General features: G+C 37.8%; 2 protein-coding genes across 2 annotated transcripts in view; both read right to left on the bottom strand.

The window, feature by feature from the left end:
* Nucleotides 1-78: 78 nt before the first annotated feature.
* LOC144667395 (uncharacterized) lies at nt 79-10,581 on the bottom strand. Its single transcript, XM_078528790.1, has 7 exons — nt 10,545-10,581; nt 10,162-10,246; nt 8,431-8,989; nt 5,692-5,784; nt 4,218-5,097; nt 3,071-3,444; nt 79-1,394 (listed from the first exon to the last, which is right to left on the bottom strand). The coding sequence occupies exons 1-7, from the start codon at nt 10,564-10,566 to the stop codon at nt 1,374-1,376; spliced, it is 2,034 nt and encodes a 677-aa protein (XP_078384916.1). The 5' UTR covers nt 10,567-10,581; the 3' UTR covers nt 79-1,373.
* A 3,582-nt stretch (nt 10,582-14,163) lies between these two features.
* Nucleotides 14,164-27,868, bottom strand: part of LOC144628277 (fibroblast growth factor receptor 1-A-like) — a 39,629-nt gene continuing 25,924 nt past the window's right edge. Inside the window, exons 10-21 of the mRNA XM_078486350.1 lie at nt 27,175-27,456; nt 25,233-25,349; nt 24,632-24,644; nt 23,129-23,319; nt 22,901-23,017; nt 22,063-22,247; nt 21,538-21,657; nt 20,874-20,950; nt 19,710-19,750; nt 17,826-17,922; nt 17,407-17,503; nt 14,164-16,533 (exon numbers count right to left, since the gene is read on the bottom strand). Of these exons, the coding sequence (XP_078342476.1) occupies nt 16,381-16,533; nt 17,407-17,503; nt 17,826-17,922; nt 19,710-19,750; nt 20,874-20,950; nt 21,538-21,657; nt 22,063-22,247; nt 22,901-23,017; nt 23,129-23,319; nt 24,632-24,644; nt 25,233-25,349; nt 27,175-27,456 (1,490 nt within the window). The 3' untranslated portion in view covers nt 14,164-16,380. The remainder of the gene's footprint in view (nt 16,534-17,406; nt 17,504-17,825; nt 17,923-19,709; nt 19,751-20,873; nt 20,951-21,537; nt 21,658-22,062; nt 22,248-22,900; nt 23,018-23,128; nt 23,320-24,631; nt 24,645-25,232; nt 25,350-27,174; nt 27,457-27,868) is intronic.

Here is a 27,868-nt window from a genome sequence, read left to right as displayed (position 1 = left end):
CGTACACACATTGGAAAACGGTTTTCACACTGTTGACAACATTTTTTAGTTTTTTTTTTCTTTATACCATTTATTTACACATTCCTCACCAGCTGGTTAATTGAAATGGTCCCAAATATATTGATTTAACATGTACCAACATTGCTGGGCCTTGTTGGGAACTGAAGTGGCCAAACAAATTTTCCACGTTTTTTTTTTTTTACATTAGAGTGAGTTTGACTTAAAACAAACTGTAACTCCAAACAGGGTTTTAAATTGCTCCAATGTTTTCACATAGCATTTTTGAATGATGCTTAAAAATGTTGGGACCATGGACTGAGGCTTTAGTAGTGATGGCATCTGTAAGCCTGAATCAATAACCACAGGGCTAATAACTAGTCCACATAATTTATGACCCTAATAAACAGCAGATCAAAGTTACATGAAGTTGTATCACATTTTTGAACTAGCCAACCCATTCACTCGCTAGTCTGATGCATTTTGCCAACTTCACCCTTAAGGAGCTTGTAACATAATGCATATATGCAGCTTTGATTTAGCTTTAAGGTTTACAACAATATGAACTAAGCTTGAGAGGACATAGAAACATTAAACACAACTTTTATAATATTCTTTTACCCGTTATTATAAAAAATAAAGGCAGCAATGTTACGTGATTGTTATCATTTGATGATCGACAAGCCAGATTGCACAAGGTGGAGTTATGGGACAGTACAGATCTGTTATTGTGTGTTTGAGAGTTGCATGATGGAATCCCCTTTGTACAAAGTAATTTTACCTTCAAATGAATGGGCGGATACATGTGGTGCCTTGCTCATTTAATTTTTACATGCAATTTAGCTCCCCAACTTCATACTCAGATGAGTCTTTTCTTCCCACTCCCAGGCTAAAATGAAAGAGAGGGAGGGAGGTGGAGGGATAGAAAGACCCTATGGACAAGGTTGTTACCTTCCTTGTGTGTGCTGCCACACATCTGCACTGTATGTTACCTCTATTTCTGCATTTTGTTAACAGCACACAGACTGTTTTTCAGTTTGGTAGTCTTTTGAGCATGGTGTGTTACACTTTATACAAAATTATTTTATAAGCTACCAGTAATTACATATTAAATTTTCATACTGCTTCTAAGGTTCAATGTATGTTTAAGGGAAACAACTATGTAATGTTTGATAATATCAAAATATTTCTCTAATAAGCAAATTCTCTTACACTTCTAAAGACTTGAGATCTTTAAAAAATATATCTCTAACACATTACACTGCCTTGTACAATGTACATGTATTTTACAATCAGTGAAATAACAAAGATTTTTCTGAGATACAATCATATTGCATCTTTGTATTTTCTATTCCTGCCTTGCCTCAGCGTGGTCTTCAAATGTCTATAAGATTACCCTGCAAGACAATAATCAAGGATATAAAATGTTAAAGATATTTTTTGAAGGTTTTAACGCTACTCTCCTCTGAATGGGACAATGGTCATTTAAAGTTACCCCTGCCAGTGTTTTTGCCAGATTACACAGATTTTGCATGTGCAAATAAACAATGAAATATGATGCAACATCAACTTAGTAATACTTGTATGCCCCTTTTTCATGAAAAGGTTTTCCCAGAAGCAACAACCTTGAACAAACCCATTTTATCTGCCTCTTACAGGGCTCAAAGAGAGTCCCACCTGGTTATCCAGACAAGTATATGAAAAAGGTACCCCTTCCAGGAGCCTCCCTGTATAGGCCACTATAGGGAAAAGGTACCCCTTCCAGGAGCCTCCCTGTATAGGCCACTATAGGGAAAAGGTACCCCTTCTAGGAGCCACCCTGTATAGGTAACTATAGGGAAAAAGGTACCCCCTCCAGGAGCCTCCCTGTATAGGGCACTATAGGGAAAAGGTACCCCTTCTAGGAGCCACCCTGTATAGGCCACTATAGGAAGCCCCTCCCCCCCCCCCCCCCTCGCTCAGGACATTTTCCCGCCAGGGCAAGGTAGAATAATATTTATAGAAGTTTTTATTTTTTCAAGCCTTGCCTCTTGCACTGTTAAAATCTGGTTAAGATGGCTTTCATTTCATCTTGTGTCTCAACAGCTCTATCTAAGATTATACAGTAGAATCTAAAATTTCTTGAACCACCAGGGGAAACGAAAATTGCTTCAAGAAATCGGAGTTAAAAAATTACAGAGAGGTACTCTCCAAGGAAAACGAAAATTGTTTTGAGAAATCAGGAATTTTGAGAAACTGAGGATTCAAGAAATCAGGATTCTGCTGTGCATGTAGCTCGGATTAGCAACAGAATGATGTACATGTCTCTATGTCTCAACAGTTCTATCTAAGATTGTACAGTAGAATCAACAATTTCTTGAACATCCAGGGGAAACAAAAATTGCTTCAAGAAATCAAAATTTAAAGTTACAGGGAGGTACTCTCCAAGGAAAACGAAAATTGGTTTGAGAAATCAGGAATGTTGAGAAACTAAGGATTCAAGAAATCAGGATTCTACATGTAGGTGGGATTACCGGGCAGTGATAAAATTGTGTACCGTTACTCTAATCAGCTCATGTGTGACCAGGTTCACAAAAACGTGACATTGCATTTTTAGTATAAATTTAGAATTACAGTTTAGTAGAAACTATTTCCTTTCTTTACTGAATCAACCCACATAATCTAACCACACTGGATTTACATCATGAATTTCCCATATGTCACACCACCACACCTTGTATTAGAATCATAAGAATTTCCTTCTATTGTTTGTTTTCTTATAAAAGAAGTGCAGTTAGTTAGTTTAATTCAGTAGTTCAAAGTGTTCAAGACCTGCACTTACAAGCTGAGGACCCCTTGGTGTACAGTACTATTCCTTGTGACCTAAGTCTGTGATTCATTTCACTCAGGATTTTGTTTGCAATCACCCTTTTTTCTTTTTGTAATCTGTATTCCTGCATAAATAAATTTTATTGTGGCTATAAGTCTGATTCGTTGTTCACTAACAACACCAGAACCTGCCTCGGTCACATTTGGCGCTGATCTTAGAGGAAGAAATAAAGAGGAGGAAAATAACTATCGATCTCTCACTTACTTCAGTGGGTGTGGGTGACAGTTCAATCAAATTCCTAACAACTGAATCCCTGTCACTGTAATCCTCAACTGGATCAACAGTAACAGACTGGCTCGCAGGAGAAAATGGATCTGACATTCTTGAGTGTGAGAGTGACGCCTCAAGACCAAGATCAGCTTGAGACTCTGATGCTATAGCGGCACTCCTTGGCTTGACCTCAGCAGATGGCGAGATGCTGAATGGAAGGGCACCTTTAACCTCGCAGTTGACACTGGTTGGTCTAGATCTCTGAGATTGAGATCTAGTTATTCTGCTCCCTAGAGGGGTGGGAAGAAGAGAGCGCCGTTTCTGTCCACTTGCACTCAGTGACTTCCTTTTCACAACTTTGCTAGGAACTGTAAAGAGATTGAAAGACTTCATATTAGTGGTTGTGGGGGTGTGGGGTGGGGGAAACTACATCCAGAACTTTTTGTCCCCAACAAAATTTTATTGGATGACTAATGCAGGGATGTCACTAAGGGCTGACTGTTGGCTAATTTCATTGGTTGAAAGAGAACTTAAATCCGGCTGAAATAACACACAAAACAAAGACTTGGGTAAACTTTTAGAGCTGCAAAGGCCAGTAAAGCCAGCTGGGCTTGTTAAGAGCTGTGTTTTGTTAGCTACATCCCTGCTAAAGGACCAACTGATGGCATGCATTTGAGAATGAAAACCTAGCTATGACAGTGTTGATTTTGGCTTTATTCTAGTCAGGAATGTCTGCAGCTATAGTAAATTAATACATATAAAACCCTGAACTGTACAACATACATGTATTTCAACCATGATACTATCGTGCATTTATGAGGTTTATGTGTATGTGGGTGAAAGTACATTCATGTCTGTTTAGTAGTAATGTTCACCCTGTACAAGGTGGTGACCTATCAAATAAAAGCCTCTGAGCAGTACATGCTCTGAGTAGTACTTTCATGTGATACTGTTAAATATGTTGTACAAGGTGGTTCTAACTTTTAAGTCTGTGGATAAAACCATAGCTACATGTAGTGTGCGACCATTCAAATGAAAGCTTTTCCAACAGTTCTTGCAATCATGTGGCACATTTGTTATACAAGATTGGACTATCTTTTTAGTCAAACTAAAGCGTGAATAAACCCTTGACTGTATTTACCTGGATTAGGTGGAGTTACAGTATCACTGGACACACAAGACACCTGATCAGGAGTGGCTGGCCTTACAACATTCTTTCTGTTAACAGGTCCTGTCTTGTTTGCTGTGCCATTGGCGACTGCAGCGCTGCTACGTCTGCGCACAGGTGTGGGAACTGTCGTCGAACTATCCCTTGGTGTGACACTTCCTCTTCTCCTGGGAGTTAAAGGCACTTCAGGTTTTCTTGCTCTAGATGGGGTTTGTGCACTTTTAACAGGTTGCCCTGTTGAAATACTGCTTCTTTTTGCAGTTGCACTGCTTGGCCTAACTGGTGTGGTAAATGACTTTGATCGTTGTACATTACTAGGTGTCTGGGGTCTTGTTGAAATGCTGCTTCTTTTCCCGGTTGCGCCAACTGGCGTCGTAAATGACTTTGATCGATCTACATTACTAGGCGTCTGGGGTCTACCACACCCCTGCTCTGTGGATGTTCCACTCTGCCGACGCCCAGGGGTGCTACCAAGCACCTTACTTGACTTCAAAGAGTCATTGGGTGTTGGAGGAGCTTTTTTGCTATTAATTCCAGGTTGCGCAAGTGCCTTAACAGGCTGGGGTCTTCCTTTGGGCTTGGTAAATGTTGGTTTTGATAATGTGCTTGTTCCATTCACAGGCTTTAAACTGGCCTTAGTGGCTGGCACCTTGCGTGCGCAGACAGCTGGTGGAATTGATGGGATGTCAGAGGAGGAACCCTTGGAAATGGTAAAAGTCTCATTCAGATCATTAGATTGATAAGACAAAGTGCTTGAAGTGGAAGACACAGAGGATGAAGAGCTTGTTCGACGTCGCCGTGGCTGGACACCAAACCCTGGAGGTCTTATTCCACTCTGGGAAGGAAGTGGTAACTATAAAGGAGTAGGGAAATGAAATAAGTTGAAAAAAAAAAAGAATGATTTTTACAGAGTTGAACACCTTTTCACAAACAATTTTTCAGTTCTTTTCCAGGACTCATATTGATTTTCCAGGACTCCAAAATTCACATTAACCCTTTCACTCCCAAGATCTCAATAATATTTCTCATTACTGTCAGTACACTTCTCCTAATATCAGTTCTGAGAATTCAGTTGTTACTTGAGTTTACCAGTTTTACAGAACTTTCCAGGACCAGTAGTCTTTTTCCAGGACTTTCCGGTCCTGGAAAGTGCCATAATAAAATTCCAGGACCCATACAAACCCTGTTCTTGGTTAAGACCTTTATTGTCAAAAATTGAAAGCATCGGCAGATTTAGGGGTGGGGGTCACAGCGCCTGCCTCTTTCTTAGGTTTTTGAATTTTTCTACATGTGGGTTGGCACAGGCTTGCACTCTAACTGCAACTGTTACGCTCTCTGACTATGAATTTTCTGGATCCAGCCCTGAAAGGAACCATATCATTACCACTGCCAGGTTTGTATCTGGTGCTAAAAATTTGAATTGATATCATAAATTACTCAGTTTTACCTTTGACGACTCTGCAAATGATGAATCACCTTTGCTGGAACCTCTAACATTACTGCACTGTTTAATTCCGTAGAGATGCTCCACTTTGATTGGCTGTAATGAAAGGGATAAATGTTTACTTTTTCCCCCGAGAAAACTGTCTTTGATGACTGGTAGGTTGTTAATGGCAGATATAAGGGAATGTAATTCAGTCTAAAACTTTATCAGGACATACATGTACACCACTGTACACTGACTGTACATGTACAGTTGAACCTCTCCTTACAGACACCACTATAAAGGGGCAGCGTCACAAGAAGTCTTCTAGTAAGTTTTTGTGTAAACTATGTTTTTACGTAGAATATTATGAAGGTGCGCTTACTGATCAACAAAAAAAAATGAAGAAGAGAAAGGCATAAATTCATTCTCCAAGATGTGAATAAACTGTAATAAATGGTTTTGAAGAATTTTTCTTCCAAGTAAAACTGTCAAACTTGAATACGTCAGCGCAACTTTTTCAAGTTTTAGGCCACTTCTTTCCTACCATTCTATAGCCACACCACTTTCTTACAGTTTTTACGACAAGTACAGTACATTTTAGCAAGGCCAGGCCACAATAAGTGGATTTCCAATTTATGCCAACACCTTCATTGGATTTTCGAATAGCACTAAATGCTGGTGACACTGCCCCTTTAATACAGACACCTCCATATTATGGACAGTTCACTTGGTCTAAAAAAGACCAAAATTCATATAAATTCTACCTCTGTAATACAGACACTAGACTTTCAATAAAGTCCTTTGTCTTGTTTATTATGGTGCGCCGGGACGAAGGACTTTTCATACTTGAATCGGGTCGCTGAGCGTAAACCAATCAGAGCAGCCCTTAGGACAGAAGTGTCAATCACAAGGGATTAAGCGCAGTGAAACGTGACTTGCGGTCAAACATTCAACATGGGGTCAATTTCGAAAGCGATGGATGACGCTGTCAAGGCAGGGCGCGACAAAAGTGCTGTCCGATAGCCCGGGGCTAGTAGAATTATCCGTCGGGCTAGCATATTCTGATCACGAGTTGCCCGACGGGCAAGCAACACATGGGCAAGAAACATTGTTTTTTTATGACAACCTTCAGAAATAAAATTAATGTGCACCAGACAAATTAGAGGGAAAAATTTGGGGCTCGAAAATGTGACTCACTGCATCCTTGGCGACTAAAACTCCTGGTTTTATAGTCGCCAACTTGAACGTGGTGACTATATTCCTCTGTATAAGATGAGTAACGGCCATTTTCTGTGGAATTGTGTCCTTCCAGAAAATTATATTGGAAGATCTTTGCTTCTAAAACGTTCAAAATAAGAAAAGAAGTCATAGTGTTCCATTCCATGGTATTGCTTTGCCGTAAAGTACTTCATCACTTCGTAAAACTTGCAAATGGCTGACCGTTTTTGCAAACGCCCCGAAATGCATTGCAGGCATTTGGTACGTCATGTATGCATATGAATTGTGTCTCTAGAAATGTAGGATTACAAAATTTAATATGAAGGATCCTGAAGGATCTGCATTAAGCTACAAAGTTAGTTGCCACAAAATCGTAATAATGTGTTTGTTTTAATTCTTGTGGTAAGATTATTTTCTTTTTCTTTTTGAATGTTTATGCATTTATTGTCTCCAAAGGAAGAACAATTTTAAATTTGCATATAATTAATTATGCAAATTACCTTCGGGCTAGCTTCTCAGAGCTTCGGGCTAGTAAGATAAGATAATGGCTTGCCCGAAGGGCAAGCTGACTTTTCTATTTTTGTCTCACCCTGCAAGGTCACCAGGTTATTCAAGTTTGCGTTACTACCAGCGAAAAACAATAGAAGCTTATCTTTCTGGGAGAGATGTTTGTTGTCGTTCCACTGATTTCTTTAAGATCAAGTCTCGAACCATATTGCCTCTGGAATTCAAGCTTCGTATGTTCGCGACGACTGCTCTGAACAGCAACTGGCGGATATTTTAGATGTTTGGAAGTTCGGAGGCAATTCTTAATATATATCGGCACATTTTTCGTCGGTTAAAAACCAATTTAAAATGTGTATTCATCGATGAGAGTCATTGCATTGCCAAATTTGCTCTCTGGACGTAGGAGAAACGCACACACGCTTGATTGTTTTCGTCGGAGTTGAGTTGTTTACGTTCCGCCATTCGAGTCAAGGACTTGCAACGAAATCCGAGATACCAGGCGTAAGTCACGCAACACCTAAACTCCACCCCTTGAAAATTGATACTCCCCATTTTTGGCGCAAAACGCAAACGAAAACCCTTCAAGCGAGACAAGTCGACCTCTCGCGACTTCGTCACTCGCACGGCCGCTTCACGGCCTAAAAGGCTCGCTTCGCTCACTTACATGTATTTACTGTGAAAACTCGTGAGGTCGACTTGTGGCAAGTCTATACAGACACCTCCATAATACGGACGCTCTTCCCTGTCCCTTTTGTGTCCATATTAAGAGGTTCAACTGTTCATTTTATGGTGTGCATGTTTACTAGCCTGATGCAAACACAAAAAAATAATAACAATCATTTATAAACTGTTGCAACTTAACATGAAGTGGAGAAAAAATAAAATACAAATACAATGTTTGGAGAATTCATGAATGAATTTATGAAAAACTTATGAATGTGCTGTTCCAAAAAAAGGCCATAACCCTTCCACAGGAGCTTTTGCGGTTTGCACCCCTCTGGAAATTCTAAATTACATTCAATTGATAATACTTACAGAATTAAAGCAGCTACGAGTCTTCAATGTCATTTGTGTCTTGGGGAGCTTGGATTTTGTAAACTTGGAAACATTTTGCAGTGGGCGAGCTTTTCTTCCTTTGAACGGTGATTGAAATACAGCATTTTGGGAATTGCTTTCTTGTAAGATGCGCCTTGGAGTAGTGGGAATAACCACATCATCTGAAAGACTGTCAACTGATTCAGGCGAGGATGCAGATTTTGCAATTCTTATGTCATCTTCTTGATCTGGTTTTGTTGTCATGTTCTCCTGGTCTTCAGTGACACTGAATGTTTTTGATAAAATTTTACAAATTTCTTTGTTTTCCCTTTGATCAATCATGTCATCGTTCCCAAGACTTTGGGTCAAAGAAGAGTTTTTGATAAATATTGATACTGCAGTTGCTTCCTTAAAAAGTTCAGCAATTTGTTCACCATTCAGAGGACTCATGGGTTTGAAATTGTCGTCGTCTTGACTGTTTAAAGTCACGCATCTTTCTTTATGGCCAACTGGGCCAAAGAACACTTCATCTTCATCTTCTAAATCATTGCTGATTTCCCTGGTAAAGAATAGTCAGCAATGTTCATCATACGGCACAGTCAACAATCACAGTTCTAATTACCTATATTACAGTGGTAAAGTCTGCCTTAAAGGGACCGTGTTCACAGATTTTAGCCAAAGTTAGCCATAGGAAATGACCATCAAATTCCTTTAAATAAATAAAATAACCTCTTAAAACAGTGAAGAAATATTTAAATAACATACCAAATGTAAAAGAAGGTACGGATGCCCAAAAGTAAGGAAGATTGAAACAGATTGCGATATGGGTTGTTGAAATATGGTCGGGCTGAACAGTTTTCAAGGTTAATCTTGTTTGCTTGTAACTTTAAATTATAACGCCCTGGAGACACATTTGGCTGCAATGAAGCTATGGTTTGTCATTAAGAATCATAGAATTAATTTCTTTGCAAACATTTCGTTTCATAGTGAACGATTGGCAAAATTTAATAACATAAAATTAATTTAGCCATGACACAGTCCCTTTAAACCTAGTAGCCCATACACGCCAGAGCTTACCCCGGTTTCCGTAGCATGAAGCGACTGAGTATTTCTACTACCCCTGGATGGGATGCTAGTTACTAGGGTAACCCTCCAGCATTAGTTCACTGGTACCCATTTACATGTATACTAGCCTATTTTTTTGAGGGGAGCGGGACGGCTGTACACAGGCTACATGTATACTCCTGGGTAGAGAGAGGCACTATGAAGGTTAAGTGTCTTGCTCAAGATTAGAACACAACACAATGACCTCGTACAGGCTTCAACTCAGACTGCTCAATCCAGAGTCTAGTACACTAGCCATTAGGCCACCGTGCCTCCCAGCTATAGCTATATTATAGTACCTTTCATATCAAATAGCCCTGTGCCCATACTAGTAACCCTAAAGATGTTGAACCTACATCAATGTACAGTGTAGCAAGCCCATAATTTTAGACCCCCACAAACATGTTCCCCTAACAAGAAAGCACTTTGCAACACTGTACTTTGCACAAGTCTGCATATCTAATGCAATTTTATCAAGCCTACCTCAAATGGATAAGAGATGAAAGGAATTTTGTTATCAGCTCAAAGAAATGTAGGTAGATAAAACAACTACTTTCCCCTCTAACTAGTTCGAGCATCAATTATGCCAATTATTACACAGAATTATTGACCAGAAAAGCGATTTACCTCACATCACAATCAGTCGGAGAGACTGGCACGTCAAAATCGAATTTCTCGTCTTCTATCAGGCCAGAACCGCCAAAGGGCAACGCTAAACGTCAACAGCAAAACACAAAATTAAAAATTATTAAAAGCTTGCCGAACAGTCGACTTCGAAGCTAGCAACCCTGGCAAATTTTCGCTAACTTTGGCCTTTTGAGCCAAAGGAAACTAACAGTTTTTGTTTTTCTTAAGCAAACAAGCAGACTAGAGTACTAAAAGGAAAATAAAGAGAAATTTCGTTCTCAAGATTGTTTGCACGTTTTTTACTTCGATCTACATTTTGTATTTGAATTCTTCCGCAGAATACTCGAATGAAACACCCTGCCAAAAGGCTTGAACAAACTTACCTTCACAACTCGAAGTTGCCATTATGCATAGAAAGATATTTACAGGCCTTTAGGTTAAGTTTCTTCAAGAATAAAACAGCAATTTTGGACTAGAACTGCAAAAGATATCCATACAAAGTCCAAGAAAGTCGAAAATCGTTCAAATCTGTTCGATCGTCCCAGATCTTCCCGGGCATGATTTAAAATTATCACGTGACGCACGAGCTCTGTTGTAATTGGCCATTTGGATTTCCTTTCTTTTCCTTCCGTTTCTCTTTTTTTTTTTTGTATTTTTATCTTTTACTTTGCCTTGTAATTGTAATGAAACAGGTAACAGGTTGAACCTTGTTTGAATATATTTTCTAAGAAAAACTGAAATAGAATTCAGGAAATTGAAAGCTTATTAACGGCGGAGGAAGGGAAGGCGGTATCTTTGGGATGTCGGGTCGGGTCGAAGGGCGGATCCTACACAAAATGAGATAAAGCCAGCCTTGCATTTGGTTTATCGTTTTACCAGAGTTAATAACTCTGGTTTTATTAACTATGGTTTTACTCTATATTGCTGATCCTGATCTACGCCAAGATCCGGCTTTACTTCGCTGCTGTTTGTACAAGTGATCCTTGCATTATTCCAGAGGTACCACAGGTAGCCCAAGCTCGAAATGTGAGAGTCGGCACCGTTGCGTAACCTTCGAAATATAAGGGTTTGTATGGGGAAAATAACGATCTTTTCTGTAACCCATGAAAATTAAGCGATTTAAATAAAAATCAGCTTACCTTACTTAAGTTGAGTATTTTCCCTCTCCTATGCGGTCCTCGGGCCGATTTATGGCCATTTTATTAGTGGGACCAGTGTAAAGTCTGTGTCCGAGCCAAGTGGCCCATTGCTGGTTTTCACTGTCACGCAATCAAAAAATAAATTCGAAACCATTCAACTACAGAAGCTATGAATTTCAAATATTATAGATGATAAATAGATAAACAATTTCTCCAAGTTTCGGGTCTGTGCGATGTACCGTTCGCGAGTTATTTTCCGAACCTTTCCACGCAAATTTATAAAGCTTAGTATGGAGATTTCATAACTGTGTCCTTCCGAGGGACACAAATATGGCCGCCGTGATGTCAGAGAAACCATCTGGAACTCAGTTCTGTTTACAACAGCGGCTATCCTTGGCTTAAGAGCTAGTACACTTTCACATAAACACCACTTATTATATCTGAAATGTTCAATTTGCTCAAAATGGAAAGGAAAGGCCTTTTTTCAAACAAAACAGCTTTGTCACGGCACTCAGCTTGATGTCACATACGACGGAAAACTCAAATATTCAAAATGCTCTGTTTTAAAAACGAATGACACTATCGATCTGGAAATTTGCAAAAATATATATTTTTAGTTTATCTTTCGCCTAATGACAACGAAAATTTAGCAGGCCTAGTGAAGTTTGATTTCAGAATTTTATGACGTAACATGAAAACCAAGAATACAGCCGGAGCCTATCCCGGTCTCCATAGCATTAAGCGACTAAGAATATTGCTACTCCCCCCTGGCTGGGATGCCAGTCCATCGCAGGTTTACCCCGCAGCAGTAAATCCCGGTACCCATTTATACAACTGGGCGGAGAGAGGCATTGTGAGAGTAAAGTGTCTTGCCCAAGAACACAACGCAGTGCCCCGGCCAGAGCTCGAACCCGGGCCGTTCGACTCGGAGTCGAGCGCGCTAAGCGATAGGCCACCGCGACTCCCACCGTTGGGACTAAAACTGCACTAAATCGCTCCAAATCGGTTAAAACCCACACAGCACACAAAGAAAGCAACGCAAGAGTTCAGGTGAGCAGTTTTTATTGCAATTCAACGGTTAATTTTTCGTTCTTTTCGGCTTTATTTCTTTCCCCATACAAATCCTTATAAATATGCAAATCGCTCATTTATCGAGCTTGGGCTACCTGTGGAGGTACCTTTTTTTTCCTTTATTGATTTCGAGGCAAGTTTTGACAGCAATCCCAACTGGCATTTGTTGTCGTCTTAACTAAAATGTAAATCAAAAACTTTGTTGCATGGCTGTACGAGCGTAACATTGAGAAATTCTAACTAAACTAAACGCATTACTTTTGCAAAGGTCTCGGAAGCCCTGCTCATCTAATTAATTTTCGAATCCCTCAAACCTTTTCAGGAATACTGGGGAATGATGGAATTACATCATGATGGTCGTTTTACTACCAAATCGCCGTTTAATGTGATGCTGAAACTGAAGAAAATGCCATTTTGTGACCAAGTCCCGGGAGATGGGGGTGGGGGTAGGACTCCCATATGAAAAAGACGGGGGATGCTTGGTGCGTCCCTTAGGCGTAAATTTCGGATTTTGGTCTCACTTACGGTGTTTCGGGAAAAACGCTTATATTATTAGCCGTCAAGGTCTCGTTTAAGGTTTACACGGGCAATTTTAATGTGACAAATATATTTGATCGTGGCGTGAGATGGTACAATTATTATTTTGTCACCAGTCCAAAGTTTAGTGCGCCAGTAACGACCTTGGACAGCAGAGATACGCACAGAGATACGCACGCGCAGTGCTCAGTGGGAGTCTGGAGACCACATTGATGAGGCAATATTTGCCACAGTTTACGTGACGAGTCCTCTACACGAGCAATTTTCGTATGTGACAACTTTTATTTGTCACATAAAAGCTAACTCGTCAGCTTGTCAACAAATATATTTGTCACATAAAAATTGACTAATTTTTGTCATCTACACGAGCAAATAAAAGTTCACATAAAAATTGCTCGTGTAAACTGGCCTTTAGGGTTGCACGCGAAGAATATATATATTTGTAAAATTCATTAACTATTCATGAGGGTGCAAACCAATCCCAGCACTGTATTCAGATCACATGTACACAACTATAAACCCCAATACAAATCAAACAATAGAATTAACTTTTGATACAGACTCCTGCTCAGCTAATTAGTATTCATTAACTTTTGATACAGATCTCTACTGATTCGCATAACAAAACATTGCATTCAATTTATTGTTTTCATTTCACAAGTAGAATAAAATATTCGCGTCCGATCTGTATGACCGTTTACAATGGCTCGCCTATCGGCTCGCCATTGTAAACGCCCATACAGATCTCCCGCTCATATTTTATCTACTACATAAAAAATCTATTTTAGGTATTTTTTTAAGGGGTCATAAAAACGCTTGAGCCACGCCCTGTTGGACTCCGTTAAATAGGTACCGGTGAATTTAATGCTGGAGGGAGAGGTGAACACTTCTAGTTGTTTCATGCTACGGAGACCGGGATAAGCTCCGTCGGTATGGCTCACTTCGCCCGTCGCAGACTTCAGTTAATACAAATAAAACCTGCACATACTTTACGAGTTTAGTTGTACTTTTCCGAGCCCCGCGGGGAAGGATTTCAGTAGATTTCTAAATCCGTTACACATTCTATTGAAACTGATTTTTTTCGTGTCAACAATGTAAAAAGAGTCCGCCATTTTTTAAAGGTTTCCCCTGGTTATTTGCATTACATGTCACTAAGGCCAATAGCAACCACGCCTTGATCGGATTTTTCCAGTCTTTCTGTACCACAAGCCACCTGCACCAACATTGATATATAAACATTAAAGTTTGACCAGAGTTCCTTTTAGTTTTAAGTTTTTATTTAAGCTGTTATATAGAGTGTTTTACAAAACTTAACTGTTACTTATTGATAATGTAGATCAAAACACTTGCTCTTACTTTACTTTAATAAGTAAATCCCCGTCACGTGACAAAGTTGTTTTCTGCCCCGCCAAATTAAGTTTCTTTTCAACAAGTGTATTTTCTTACACACACTACAAAAACTGTTATTAAAAAAAGTTATTTTAGCTTTTATAACACTCTATAAAGGAGGTTTCCTTCGTTTATGAAAAAGCATGTTAAGTTAATTGAATTGCAGCAAAATGATTAATATCAGAAACAAAGCACTTAAATGTGCGGTAAAAGAGTAATGGTATACCCATTAACAATAATAACATGCTGATTAAATAAGTTGGTTGCGGAAAGCACCATTAAATAGCAAAGTGAACATATTTTAAACTAACTACAAAGCACTTAAATGTGCGGTAAAAGAGTAATGGTATACCCATTAACAATAATAACATGCTGATTAAATAAGTTGGTTGCGGAAGCACCATTAAATAACAAAGTGAATATATTATAAACTAATCTTAATAATATTTTCCAGAGTCATCCGGATTTATGTTGCCCGAGAAATAATTTATTAGATATTTGCTCCTGAGACAAAATGCTAATAAAACAGCAAGTTTGCTCATAAAAACTCTACAAATTATTTATCTCATATTTAATTTATTCTGACTTGATCAGTTAATGAAAATTTAAATTGCATTTATTAATAGCAAAAAAGCATGTAACTATGTCGTAGTCGAATTGCAGTAAAATGATTGCTATCAGAAACAAAGCACTTAAATGTGCAGCAAACGAGTAATAGTATAGCCATAATAGTAATGACATGATGATTAAATAAGTTGGTTGCAGACAGCACCATTAAATAACAGTTAAAACATTGGAAACTAATCTAGAGAATAATTTCCTGAGTTATCCGGATTTGTTCCCTGAGAAACAATTCATTCGATATTTCCTGTTGATACATCAAACAAGTTTGCTCATAAAAACTCTACAAATTATTTATCTCATATTTTATGTATTCTGACTTTATCAGTTAATGAAAATTTAAATTGCATTTACTAATAGCAAACTGCAGCAAATATCATTTACCCACTTGAATCAAATATGTGGCAAACAAGTAATCCGGTTCATATATCAATAAAATGATGGTTAAATAAGTCAATAGGAATGACAATATTGAATATTAAACAAAGGTAATACCTTGTAAACTAAACTAAAACGTTCATACATAATAGCGTAATGCCTTAGTAGTCTTAGTAGCTGAATAAATAAGGAAAATGTCATTTTTTGTATGCATCGACACATAACCTGTAAGAAAACGCTATAAACAATTTAACGCATATTTTTCTGAGTCTAAATTAATCAATGATGTTAGAGCGATTCTCGATTGAGTGTCGGAGAACCAAAACCAAAGAAATCACTCTATGATCTGGCCAATCAAAAAGGACACAGGCAATCCAGTGAACCGATCAAAACTCGAAGCAAATACATGTCGCCAGCACGAAAAGGGGAAAATGTGTGTGAGCTAAACACAAGTGGCTTTCGTTTTACTTTTGATTGGTGAGAAAGTGGCGCGAGTTTTTTAAACCAATCACTAAGCGTAGTAAAGACGCGAAATACTTTCGACACTCACGTGAAAATCGCTCTAAATAACGTTACTGTATCAGATACCTTTTGCAAACTTAACAAAAAAATTCTACTACTAGTTACATATTAAGTTGCATAGAAATGTTAAATTTCATTAGTAACAACATTTCTTTACCTCCACAAATGTTGTATGCGACTATAAGCCAGTTGTGTCGTTTTGTCGCCATAAAATTTGATGTAAAATGATGAGGCTTTTTGTACACTGTCGAGCCGAGCAGCTTCATTATCAAAGAAACGTACAGCAGTGCAAACTTCACTCTGCTTTTAAAACAATCTTTACCTTAGACTTTTTTAACTTAATCCAGCACCATTTCAGGTAAAGATTTTTTAATGTTAAAAGTTTTAATTAATTTATCACAAAAAAAAAACTTTCTAAGTAACCAACTATGTCTTACTTAAGAGTGTTTATCAAGGAGGTAAATTATTATAATTATTACTATAATTAAAATAATAACTATAATTATAAAAATTATATATAATTATTAGCTGGTTTAAATTATCATCGGCTGTGCATGTTTACTCAGAAACGAAGACTTGACCATCTTCCCAATTTCTTTCCAGTGGAGGTAGTTTTAACTCGCTCAGTTGGTGGTTCATCTTCAGCTCCAAGATCTTCAACCTTGGAGTATTTTGTGCCGTCATATCGTCCCATGTTCATCAGTTCCGTGTATGTCTGAAAGGAAAATAATATTATTAATAAATCAATTTTATATGAAGCAATTTTAGCATTTTATTAAAATTTGGATTTTGTTATTTTTAATTTATTTTATAGTGTCCCCATTTAGTGCCTTTTGTCCTGCCATTTTGGTAATTGACACTTCAATAAACTCATTCATCAGTAACATAAACAGGTTTAAAAATGTAGGAACGTTGCCAAACCAAAAAGTTTAAAAACATCAAGCTTTGGATTGCCTGTTTTAAATCTTTTCCTTTTCTACCCGTGAAAGATTGCAATCAGACAATAAAAAAGCTTGGTGCTTTAAACCTTTTAGCCAGAGAACATCTCTACATTCTTAATCACAAAAGGTTTGCTTGCATACAGTCTTCACATTTTCTTCCCGTGTCTTTACAAAGGGACAGAAATTTTAAAAAATTTGGGACCTTTGTATTTTCATCTAAAGTACCATTAAAGCTCTATAAAGCCCCCCTCTAAGTGGGATCAACGCCTGGAAGTTCATGAAGAAATGTGTTAGCAAAAACGGCAAAAACATTGAACAAGTCCACTTTATTTCTTTTATATGTACCCCAACTGATATACGATTCGAAATAAGTCCCCTGTCTCTCAATAAGCTTCCTTCCTTCAAAAGGTCTTAACAAGTAACAAGCCCCCAGGCATTTAATAGAGGTTTAATGGTAGTTTGGTGTGAGTATTCATATCTTCTGATGCAACGCATTCAATCAATCAATCAATCAATCAATCAATCAATCCTTCCTTAAGAGGATGGTACATGCAGGAGACACTGAGGTGTACATAAGCTAAACGAGTCAGTAGAGTTTCAGTGGCCTCAGAAGTCCATAGAATTGTGTTGACCCAAATATTACAAACCTCTTCACGAAGGTATGTATCCATTCTTTGTCGCAGGTTTTCAAAAGGGGGGCGGAAATCAGGGTTAAGGTTCCAGCACCTTGTTATTACATCATACCTACAAGTAGACACAACAAGGTGCAATCAAGTTGACTTTTTCCTAAAGAAAACAAAGGCTAGTACACCAATATAGTTTTTTAATCGGTAGCTAATCTATAGAGATAAAAAGGCCTTTGTTCAAGCCTAGTGGCTGAATAGGCCGGAGCTTATCCTGGGTTTCTTAGCATTTGCCTCAGGCTCAGCGAATCTTCACAAATATGCCCCTCAACTTCGTCTTTCGGAGTATTTCCCGATTCACTTCCTTTTCGGCGAATAATCGTTAAATAGTCAACAATGACGAAACAGATTTAATTTTGTTAACATAATAAGTTAAAACTTACAATTTGTCATCAATATGCTCAGGCTTTGGCATTTGATATCCATTCAGGACTTCTGCAACCACCTTGCCTTCCGACCATCCGGGATACGGAATTCCTCCTGTCAAGGAATATAGCTTTGTTTTTAACTTTGTTATATGTTGGTTAAAAGATAAAACTCCATTTTAGTTACATAACTATCCTACTAAGAGTATGGTTTTGAAGACGTTTAGTTCTTATTAGTTTGTATGGCTTGATGATAAGGGGGAGAGTAGTTCAGAAAACTGCTGTTGTTAGTGACCAGATGATCACACTATAAGAACTACCGTAATGATTCGATTTAGCGCCCGGGGCGCTTATTTACTTTTGGCACCTTAAGGGAGGGCGCTTATTCGGGACAGGGCGCTTATTTAATTTTTTGCGAAACAACCAAATGTTCAAAACAAAACTTTAATATATATTAAAATAGCTAACAATAACATAAACTGTAACAGTAACAAATTATTGAAAGTTCAGTTACTTTTACAAGAATTGTTCATTTTAGCAGTAAATATATACAAGAACGTTACGGTGACTGTTCATGAGTTTATCCTTTCGACGTCGACGACTTCAGTAGGGGCAGTTAGCCACAATAGGGGCGCTTTTTAGAATAGGGGCACTTATTCTTAACAAAAACACATTCGAAGGAGGGCGCTTATTCGGAAGGGGGCGCTTATTGGAAGGAGGGCGCTAAATCAAATCATTACGGTACTGATAGTCCTGGGTTCAAACTATTAAATTAATTAATTAATTTAACTTATTAATTATACAGTATTAATAATTAATTGAATGCCCTTTTAGTATTTGACAGCGAAGGAAGTACTTGCATAACTTTTTGGGTTCACACACTTTTGAGTTTCAAGTTCTCTTAAAACCTACTCTCATTCTTGTATTCGGCTGTGTAAACATGAATGCTGGCTTTCCAGTTCATAATTAGATTGCGAAGGTTGGGACGTGTTGATCTGCAGATCATGATGCCAACTGATGTAATTCGTCACAAATCCACCATCCGGTGTTTCATTTTACAATCTGGCAAACATCCAGGCCCCAGTTGTTCAAAAGGTGGATAACCCTACCCACCCGATAAATCACTATTTGGTGGATAGTGCAGTATGTTTTGTTAACACTTATCCACTGGATAGCGATTTATCCGGTAAATAGCGTTATCCACCCTTCCAATAACTGGGCCCAGGTTTTAAAGTTTCCACAGGTCTAGTATTATAACTATTACAAGTTGCGACTGTTAGGACAAAACTCACAAAGAAGTTGGGACTTAACACCTAGAACATATTTATGCATCGATATTCTCCTTAATTTCTGGACACTGTACAATTCTCTTAAAGTTATTCATGAGAATTTGGTACTACTACAAGACAAGATTCCATAGATGATCATTTTCAAAATTCTCATCTCTTAACCCCTTGACAATGTATTGATACTGTAAGGAGAAATCACATGTTGGTCAAGAGGCATGTTTGAGAATAACGTGTGCAATACAATCATTTCTATGCATTTGTGCTTGTTACTTCTTTTGTGGAAAGAAATGACGGGATATCAGCTTAGCTTGGTAGAAACATAAGAGCAATATTAATGAATCAGTATCGCAGGCTATTAATTTTGGAAAATGCTTTCTGAGGTCTCCCAACAGGATTCGAATCAGGGAGCTTATGTACACTGGTGAGGCATTTTACCACTGAAGAGCTTCCACAAAAAAACTCATCAGGGAGCAACATTGGAGCTAGGCCATTTACATGTAACCACCTGGGTTCTATGTGACAAATATCCCGCATCCTGTTTGCTTTTGTTTGTTTGTTTGTTTGTTGGTTTCATTTTTCGCAGCCTTGTTACTCAACAAAGTTTTCGACTTACCAATGGTGAATATCTCATACAGCACAACTCCGTATGACCACCTGTGGATTTAGTGATAATGCAGATGAGAGAGAATACTTGTGTGGTATGTACACAAGACAGAAAGTGTGTAATTTAGTACTATAACAATGGTTTGTAAAAAGAGTATTCCAGCTAGTGTCTTAAAAAAAGAAAACTACAATATTATGGGTTTTCTTGTGTTCTTTCAAACTCTTGTGCAGTTTATTGAGCTATTGGTAAAACCAAACTAAAATCTCTGGTATGATTTGTTTAAAAAAGTTCTTTAAATTACAATTTTAGATAAAATTAATTATAATTGTTATAATATTATAATTCACTCATGACTTTCATTCCTGGGGTCTGGCCAGGACCGAATACCTTTATCACAATCAGGGTTTTCATTAAGAATTGTAATAGTAGGAGAATAGTGTAAAGTAACCAGAGAATGATTTTTAAAGGCTCTGCATCTGAATAAAAAATAGGTAGAGGCCTTTGAAATTTAGCCGGATAATTCTACGTAGTAGCCGGAGAATTCTCCGATCTCCAATGCCTAATGAACACCCTAGGCCTGCACAATCATAGTCGATTATCTCATCTAATCTGGATTTTAAATTCGGCTATCAGCCTTAGCTATTTTCTTTTAGCTGTCATTAAAAGTATAATTCTTATCATTTGAGGGCGGCAAAATCAACGGTGGCATAACAATGGCATTTATTATATAGAGGATATTACATGGTCACACGGATATATGAAATTTATCTTTGAGTGTTTTGAACACGTGAAGATAAATTTCATACCTCTAAGCAACCATGTATTATTCTGTTTACTATATAAACCAACTAACTACGATGTTTTTGACGATTTTCCGAAGACTTCCGACCATTTTCCGAAGATTTTAAAAATGTTGTCCGAAGGTCGTACGAATGATTCCGAACATTTTCCGAACTTTTCCGAAGATTGCCGAGGAAGATCCGAAGATGTTTCAACTTAATATCGATAAACGTTCGCTCACTGAGCATTGAAACATGGCAAACTCTACGTGCTGATTGGTCAAAAATGATATCACACGTGTAGATATCATTTTTTTCCACACATGTCATACCATTTTTATCGACTTGCTACCACTCGCTATACCACTGCAGTTTATATAATAAAGTTACATACACATCACTTTGGGGTGACAGTTCAGCAACATTCCCTGACAGAATCTCAGGTGCGGTCCATTTGATTGGCATGCAGCCCTGCAAATACAACCAGCAAGAAAGATCGTTATTAGCCAAAGATATTAAAGGAGCTATATGTCACGGATGGCACATCTGAAAAATTTAACCCAAATTTTAAAGTTTGTCGTTCACAATCCATCCTAATCTTCCTCGTCCTTTACCTTCCTCATTGTTTTTTTTGTTTTCAAACTGTATCACTCATGTTTTAGGTACTTAGTTAACTGATTGAGGTTTAGATTCAACATAAAATTCAACAGGGCTTGGTACAAATCCTTGGCAGATAACACAGGTGACTCTTTAAAGGAACTCAGTCACGGACAACTCATCTTGAAAAAACTGGCAAGTTTTTTCAAGTTTGTCGTTCGTAATCTGTCTTAATCTTCGTCAGTCGAAACCATCCTTGGTTATTTTCGTGTTTCGTTTACTCCTTTGTTGTTTTCCTACATTACACAACTATTATTTTGAGGTTTCCTTCAATTTGGAAGTAATCAGAAAAATGACTTAAAATATCGTGACCATGTTCCTTTAAGTACAGGGCAATATAATATTGTTTACATACACTGCATTTAGAAATTCACCCAAACAAGTTGCAACATTTTCTCTACCTTTTTGGCATTTCCGTGCCCATACTTGAAATCTTGATAAGCCAGTCCAAAGTCAGTCACCTTGCAAACATAGTTGTCATCGACAAGTACATTTCGAGCTGCTAGATCTCGATGGATTATCTGTAAAAGATAATATGATCTCACTTGTTATGGGTATATTACTTTCTATTAAAAAAAAAGTGCAATAAGCATCATAGTGAATACATATGGATATGCTGTCATGGTTACAGAGCACTAACAAATCAAAATCTTGAAGATGACAAAACTCTAGAAAAATTGCAACAAGCATGCTGAAATGTGGACTCATATATAGCAGGTGGCTGCTCCGACATTTGCCTGAGCAGTACCAGAATAATATCACTACTCTACTCTGTACAATGCCAGAAATTTCCAAGTAACACCAGCAGGAGATATAGAGCTTATTTAAATGTGGATATAAAATTCAGATTGAGTAGATATTTGAAAAGTGTTGAAGTCTTTGAAAAAACTTTATCATACTCTAACTTCAACGACACCTTCACTTACCCCTCTTGATCCAAGGAACACCATACCAGCAGCGATTTGTTTGGCAAATAACACTAAGTCATATATTTCCAGCTTTGAAACACTTCCCTGTCCGAGATGATACTTATCATGAATTCCACGGCTTTTCCGCAGATAACCCAGCAAGTCACCACATGCCAAGTACTCCATGACCAGAATTGGATGAACTGGAAGCAGAGAATGAGCATTTTAAATATTAGTTACAATCTACTGAACTTGTGACGATTAACACTGTCATTTACTGATACCTTACCTTGGGAAATGTGAGGCAAATGGTTAGTGCTCTGGATTGAGCTGAGTTCAAACCCCACAAAAAACGTGAGGTTAAATTTTAATCTCACGTTAGAGTCACTTTGCCACTTCTTGGGAGTGAAAAAGGGTACTGGCAAATTGTTAGGCTAGGGCAAGCCGACACTCCATTGTTGAGTCATTTGGGTCATCAGCAATTAGATCAAAAATTAATTCAGACTGTTGTTCAATGTTCCAACATAGATAGACACTGTCAATTTTAATGGACTGTTGTTTTTAAAATCCTCTAACCAGATAAAAGAAAGAAAACCAAGATTTTTCTGAATTAAAGTTATTAATTAAACTTTTTTTAGTTTGCAAGGGAACAAGCTGAAAGAAGAGCTTGCCAGTTTTGGTTTCCATCCTATGATCTAGTGATGGCAAGACATCGACCTTCGTTTACTTATCATTCCTTTCCAAGCAATAACGTCCTACTTAGCTTGTTGCTAAACTTATAGCCCAAGCACCTAAACATAAAAAAAAAATCATATAAACATTCACCAATCTCTAAACAATTATTGCAACTATTTACCTTGAGTTGTAACACAGCCAATAAATGTAACAATGTTTGACTGAGGTTTTTCTCCAAGAAGCTTTCCAAGCTCTATTTCTCTCATCAGAGATTTTCTTCCATCTTCCCCAGCAGTGGCTTCAATATAATACAAATACAACAAGTTGTCAGCTTTCTCATTAACTTTGATTGCATCTGAAAATATTCACAATGCAAGTTATTTAGAACAATTCAAAATAATGATGTTACGTGTAAAGCATTTTGCAGCAACTGTCCGATTTCCAGGCTGTCCATCTGGTTCACTTAAAAGAGCTCTCCAGACTGCTCCAAATGCCCCTCTGCCAATGACCTCTTGAAGTAGTATACGGTCAACAGCAATCTCCCATTCATCCACTTCAACATTCAGCAACTCCATCTCAAGTGCTTGCTCTTGATCAGGACTAAAGAATTAAAAGATCAACACCAACAGGGTGTGGCAAATTAAATTAAAACTATTACAAGTAAGTCAGTGATACATACTGTGTCTAATAATTAATGTCGCAGTTCCTAAGAAGTTATACTTTAAAACACCTTTAATATTCAGATGCAAGAACCACACCGTATATGGTGTAGGGGGGGGAGGGGACACCGCTTCATGGTTGGTGTGACTGACTGACTGTCAGTCACACCCGACTGACTGTCTAAACTTACCTCCCCAGCGCTAAATTACTGAGCTGGATCGGACAAGTCGGCAAGGCCAAAAGTTTAAGAAGTTTTACGCTAAATGGCACTACAAGCTGACCTCTAGTCAGCAACATACTACAGTGTAGACAGTTGTGACTTGTCAAGCCTTACTTATCTCCCCAGCACTACAACTCCACCGGCACATGCTGGATCGGACAAGCAGAGGCATAAGAGCTTAAAATACGGCCACTTGTGAGACTTAACCAAAAGCGACACGCAAGCGGTGAACCCCGGTTTATTCAATTAATCATGGCAACAATCGAGGGAGGGAGGATGGGAGTTACAATTTTCGAACTAAGTCACAGTTACACAAGCGATACAGCTATCAAATGATGCTAAAGTTCATTCCATAAACGTTTATAGCCAGATGGTTGTCTGGATCTAGGCCAATGGCAAATTGTATACCACAGAAAGTAAGGATCTCATGCAGCCTTAAACGAGAAACGAATAGAGATATTTAAAAGACTAGCCATACAAAATGCACGATATAATTGTGCTAGACAGCGCTACAACATTTATACGTATGTAAACTGCTATTGTGCACATGCATACAGGTCCATTGCGTTTCATTACACAATCAAAATAAACAGTAACACCCAGCAGGGGCCACGAGTGTCTCGCTCTGTTAACTGCGCTTTAACGTTTGGCCTCAAAGCTTTATTTAAAAAAATCCAAAAAACTATTCATTTTGTCTAAGAAAAATCATTCTGCCAAAATAAGAATATATTACTGTTTATCCTTTATTGATTGCTTCTGATTAGATTGCTTCTTTGTATTTAAATAAACTATCAATAAAAAAATCACACATCCTCATACAATTTTCATTTACCAGTAATAGGTCATTCCTCGAAAACCTAGGGAGGGAATTAGTTAGGGAAAAACGTTTCCCTAAATTATACTTTATGTATGTTACTTTCTTTACTTTCTTCACTTCACTTCTCTTCACTTCACTTCACTTTCTTTACTTAACTTAAAATGAGCTGCATGTTATTTTAGTAGAATAAAAAAGCAAGTAACTACTCAACTTACAATTTGGCCATAGCTGAATATTCCCAATGAAAGATACGAAAGTTAACAAGAGACAAACAAACATATTAATATCAGGATTTAAAATAATTATGTTAGTAGTACATGTACCCTAAATACTAGGTTGGTGGAATGCTCTAAAAAATGTGAACTAGATTACTAGGAGTGACTCGAAACAACCCAGTTACAAAAAAAAAAAAGAACTATAAATGATAATGATGATGATGAGGAAGAGGATGATGATGATGATGACGATTATGATGATGACGATGATGATGATAAATAGTTATTTTGCCCAATACATACCCAATTCATTTTGTTAGATGGACATCCAGGTGTTAAAATCTGGAAGGGGCTATCTGATGTAGCTAAATTAGCAAGCGACAATTTATTCCTTGTGCTAAGCAGTTATTAAAGAGTGTTTTACAGATGCACATGTAATAAAACTTGGATCCGTGTCTTTATGATGTACCTCATGGTAATATAGTAAGCCAAAATTGACTATATTATCTTCTTTTTTTTTAAAAAAAAAAAAAAACAAAAAAACAATCTTAGCAGAACAGAAAACCTTTATAAAACGCTGTAATTCAGTTGGTGTTTTTACCTGCCTTGCGACGTTTACAAATGTACCAGCCAATGGCAAATATGACAATGCAACCAGACATGGGCCCAACAATGTAATACCACTCCAGAGCTGACCTGGCACTGGCAATAATGAAGCCTAAGTAAAGAACCTTTAGTATTAAATAAATGCAAAAGACTTCTTTTTTGCCTGGTGTTATATGTATAGATACGTGAAACAAGGATATGTGTACAAATTCTTGGAATAATTCTAATGTAAGATTTCATTAAAATTCCTAATGCAAGATTTTTGTGATTCCTAATGTAAGATTGTATCAAAATTCCGGTGAAACAATATCCGGGGGGGGGGGGGGAACTCCTATATGAAACGAACGGGGATGCTCGTCGGAAATTTTGAAAAGAACCCCTAAAAGAGACCAATCTGGGTGTGGCTCAAGCTTTTCTTTACCCCTAAAAGATACCAAAAAACTAAGAATAGAATTTATATTTGTATATTTCTTCGTGTGTAACCCTAAACGAGACCATTATGGCTTAAAATATTGGCGTTTTGCCCGGAACATCCTAAGCGAGACCAAAAACCCGAAATTTACACCCCTAAGCGAGACGACGAGCATCCCTGTCACTTTCATATGCGAGTCCCCTCCCCGGGAACAATATTCTTCCGATTCTGGTGGGTTAAGAAAATTTTAAAACATGTAGAAAATACAAAATGATGACTTCTCCAAAAAACAGCTTTCAAACTTAAAACACAAGAACATAAGCAAGTATAAACAAACAAAAAGTAAACATATTTTTTTGGTTAATTCTAATATAACAAGATTATTCTCAAACGTGACAAAGATATGATAAAACGCTAACTTATATAGAGGGCCACTATGGAGGTGGTGAAGATAATACTTACAACAAAAATGTACAACAAGAATGTTGAAACTACAATTAAAACAATTGAACAATTCTTTTTTTGACAGTTTTCCGTAGTGTGTATTATTATTAATAATGACCTTATGCAACATCTTGTTATGATGAATTTATGCATTTTTATTCATCAATTTTTTTTCCTAGTGGCTGGCATGTAGGTCTTGAAACCAAATTCTAGCTTTTGTGAAACCCATTTTAGAAACCGTTAACAAATAAACATAGCCATAATATCAGAAAAATCTAACGATCACAAGGAGCCTGGCAATATGAATTAAAAATGATAACATCAAATGTGCATTTTCGAGAATTGCCTCATAGAACACAAAGCAAAATACACCTGGGCAGTTAAAAATGGCTAATTATAATACAAAATATTATTAAACGAAAAAGACAAATAAACATTTCATTTGAATGATCTAAAATTTAAAAAAGTCTCTGAGGATTCTTTACGAAGAATGTTTATCCCTGGTTTGTGTAGCCTGGGGTGACTTAATTGGAAGGGATGCTGGTCCATTACAACAGTTACCCTCCAGCATTGCCAGTACCCATTTAGACACATATGTGAAGAGAGGCACTGTGGGAGTTTGAAGTGTCTTGCCCAAGAACCCAACACAGTGACCCTGGCCAGGGCCTAACCCAGACCACTCAATCTGGAGTCCAGTGCACTAACTACCAGGCCAACTAAGCCTTCCACACAAATTATAATTACAGACTAGACAAGTAACAATGTTTTTCACAACTACATGTACACAACCAGAGGGAAACCCAGTTTCCAAATTCTTAGAGCACCGAACTCTGGATTGACCAGTCGAGGTTCAAGCCCTGGCCAAATCGTGTTCTTAGGCAAAACACTTTACCCTCACAGTGCCTTCCTCCACCCAGATGTATAAATAGGTACTGGTTGCTAAGAGTGCTGTTGGTATAACCCTGCGGTGGACTAGCATCCCATCCAGGGGGGAGTAGAAATACTCTAAGTCCTCCGGCCTGATGGGCCATTAGGCTCAAACGCAGACTCCACCTTTACACAACAGGAGAAGTCAGCTTACCCTCGACATTGATCTTCACAGTAGAGCGTGCCACAATGCCTGGTCTGTTATGTGCTTCACAAGAATATTTACCACTATCACCTTCCACAACTTCCGCTATAAAAAGTTTGCTCAACTTGTCATTTACTTGAGTATTGATCTGTGCTCTTGGGCTTACTGCGTCACCATCTTTTTTCCATATGACCTTCACTGTTGCTTCATTGACTTTGCAAGTTAATTTGAGATTATCTCCTGCTGTAAGTGTTGGATATGGATTTGGACCAACTTCTGCAGTGGGTTTTTCTTTTGAGAAAAACACAATAAGTAAAAGGCAAAGATTAATAGAACCTTTTTTGGTTGTTACTTTTTTTAACACTATAAAATTGATGGTCATGGTCGCGTGGTGTTGTTATTCAGTATGGGTGGTCGGGTGGTGTTGTTGTTGTTGGTGCTGCTTCGTAGGAGTCAATATTGATGAGAATCGTAAATTTGGGGGACATGTAAGCAAGCTATGAACTAGAGCTAGTTAAAAAGTAGAAATACTTGTGCACCTGCGTAATTTAATACCTTGTAATGCCAAGGTATGTTACAGGAAACAGTCATGAACTCAGGACATGACCAAGCCTCAAAGCATTCAAGGCACAATTAGGTATCATAATCCTTTGAAGTCAAATAGATAACAATAGTAGTTGCTGAAAACTTTGAAACTTATGAA

The sequence above is a fragment of the Oculina patagonica genome, chromosome 10 (genome assembly GCF_052425735.1).
Source record: "Oculina patagonica isolate OP01 chromosome 10, crgOcupat, whole genome shotgun sequence".
NCBI lineage: Eukaryota > Metazoa > Cnidaria > Anthozoa > Scleractinia > Oculinidae > Oculina > Oculina patagonica.
This window is presented reverse-complemented; position numbering and strand designations above follow the sequence as displayed.

Coding starts and splice junctions, on each gene's coding strand:
- LOC144667395 (XM_078528790.1), bottom strand. CDS start 10,566: ATGGCAACTTCGAGTTGTGAAG. Junction 8,990..10,161: donor CCGACTGATTGTGATGTGAG/GTAAATCGCTTT, acceptor ATTCTTTACCAG/GGAAATCAGCAATGATTTAG. Junction 1,395..3,070: donor TGTCACCCACACCCACTGAA/GTAAGTGAGAGA, acceptor ATTGTCTTGCAG/GGTAATCTTATAGACATTTG.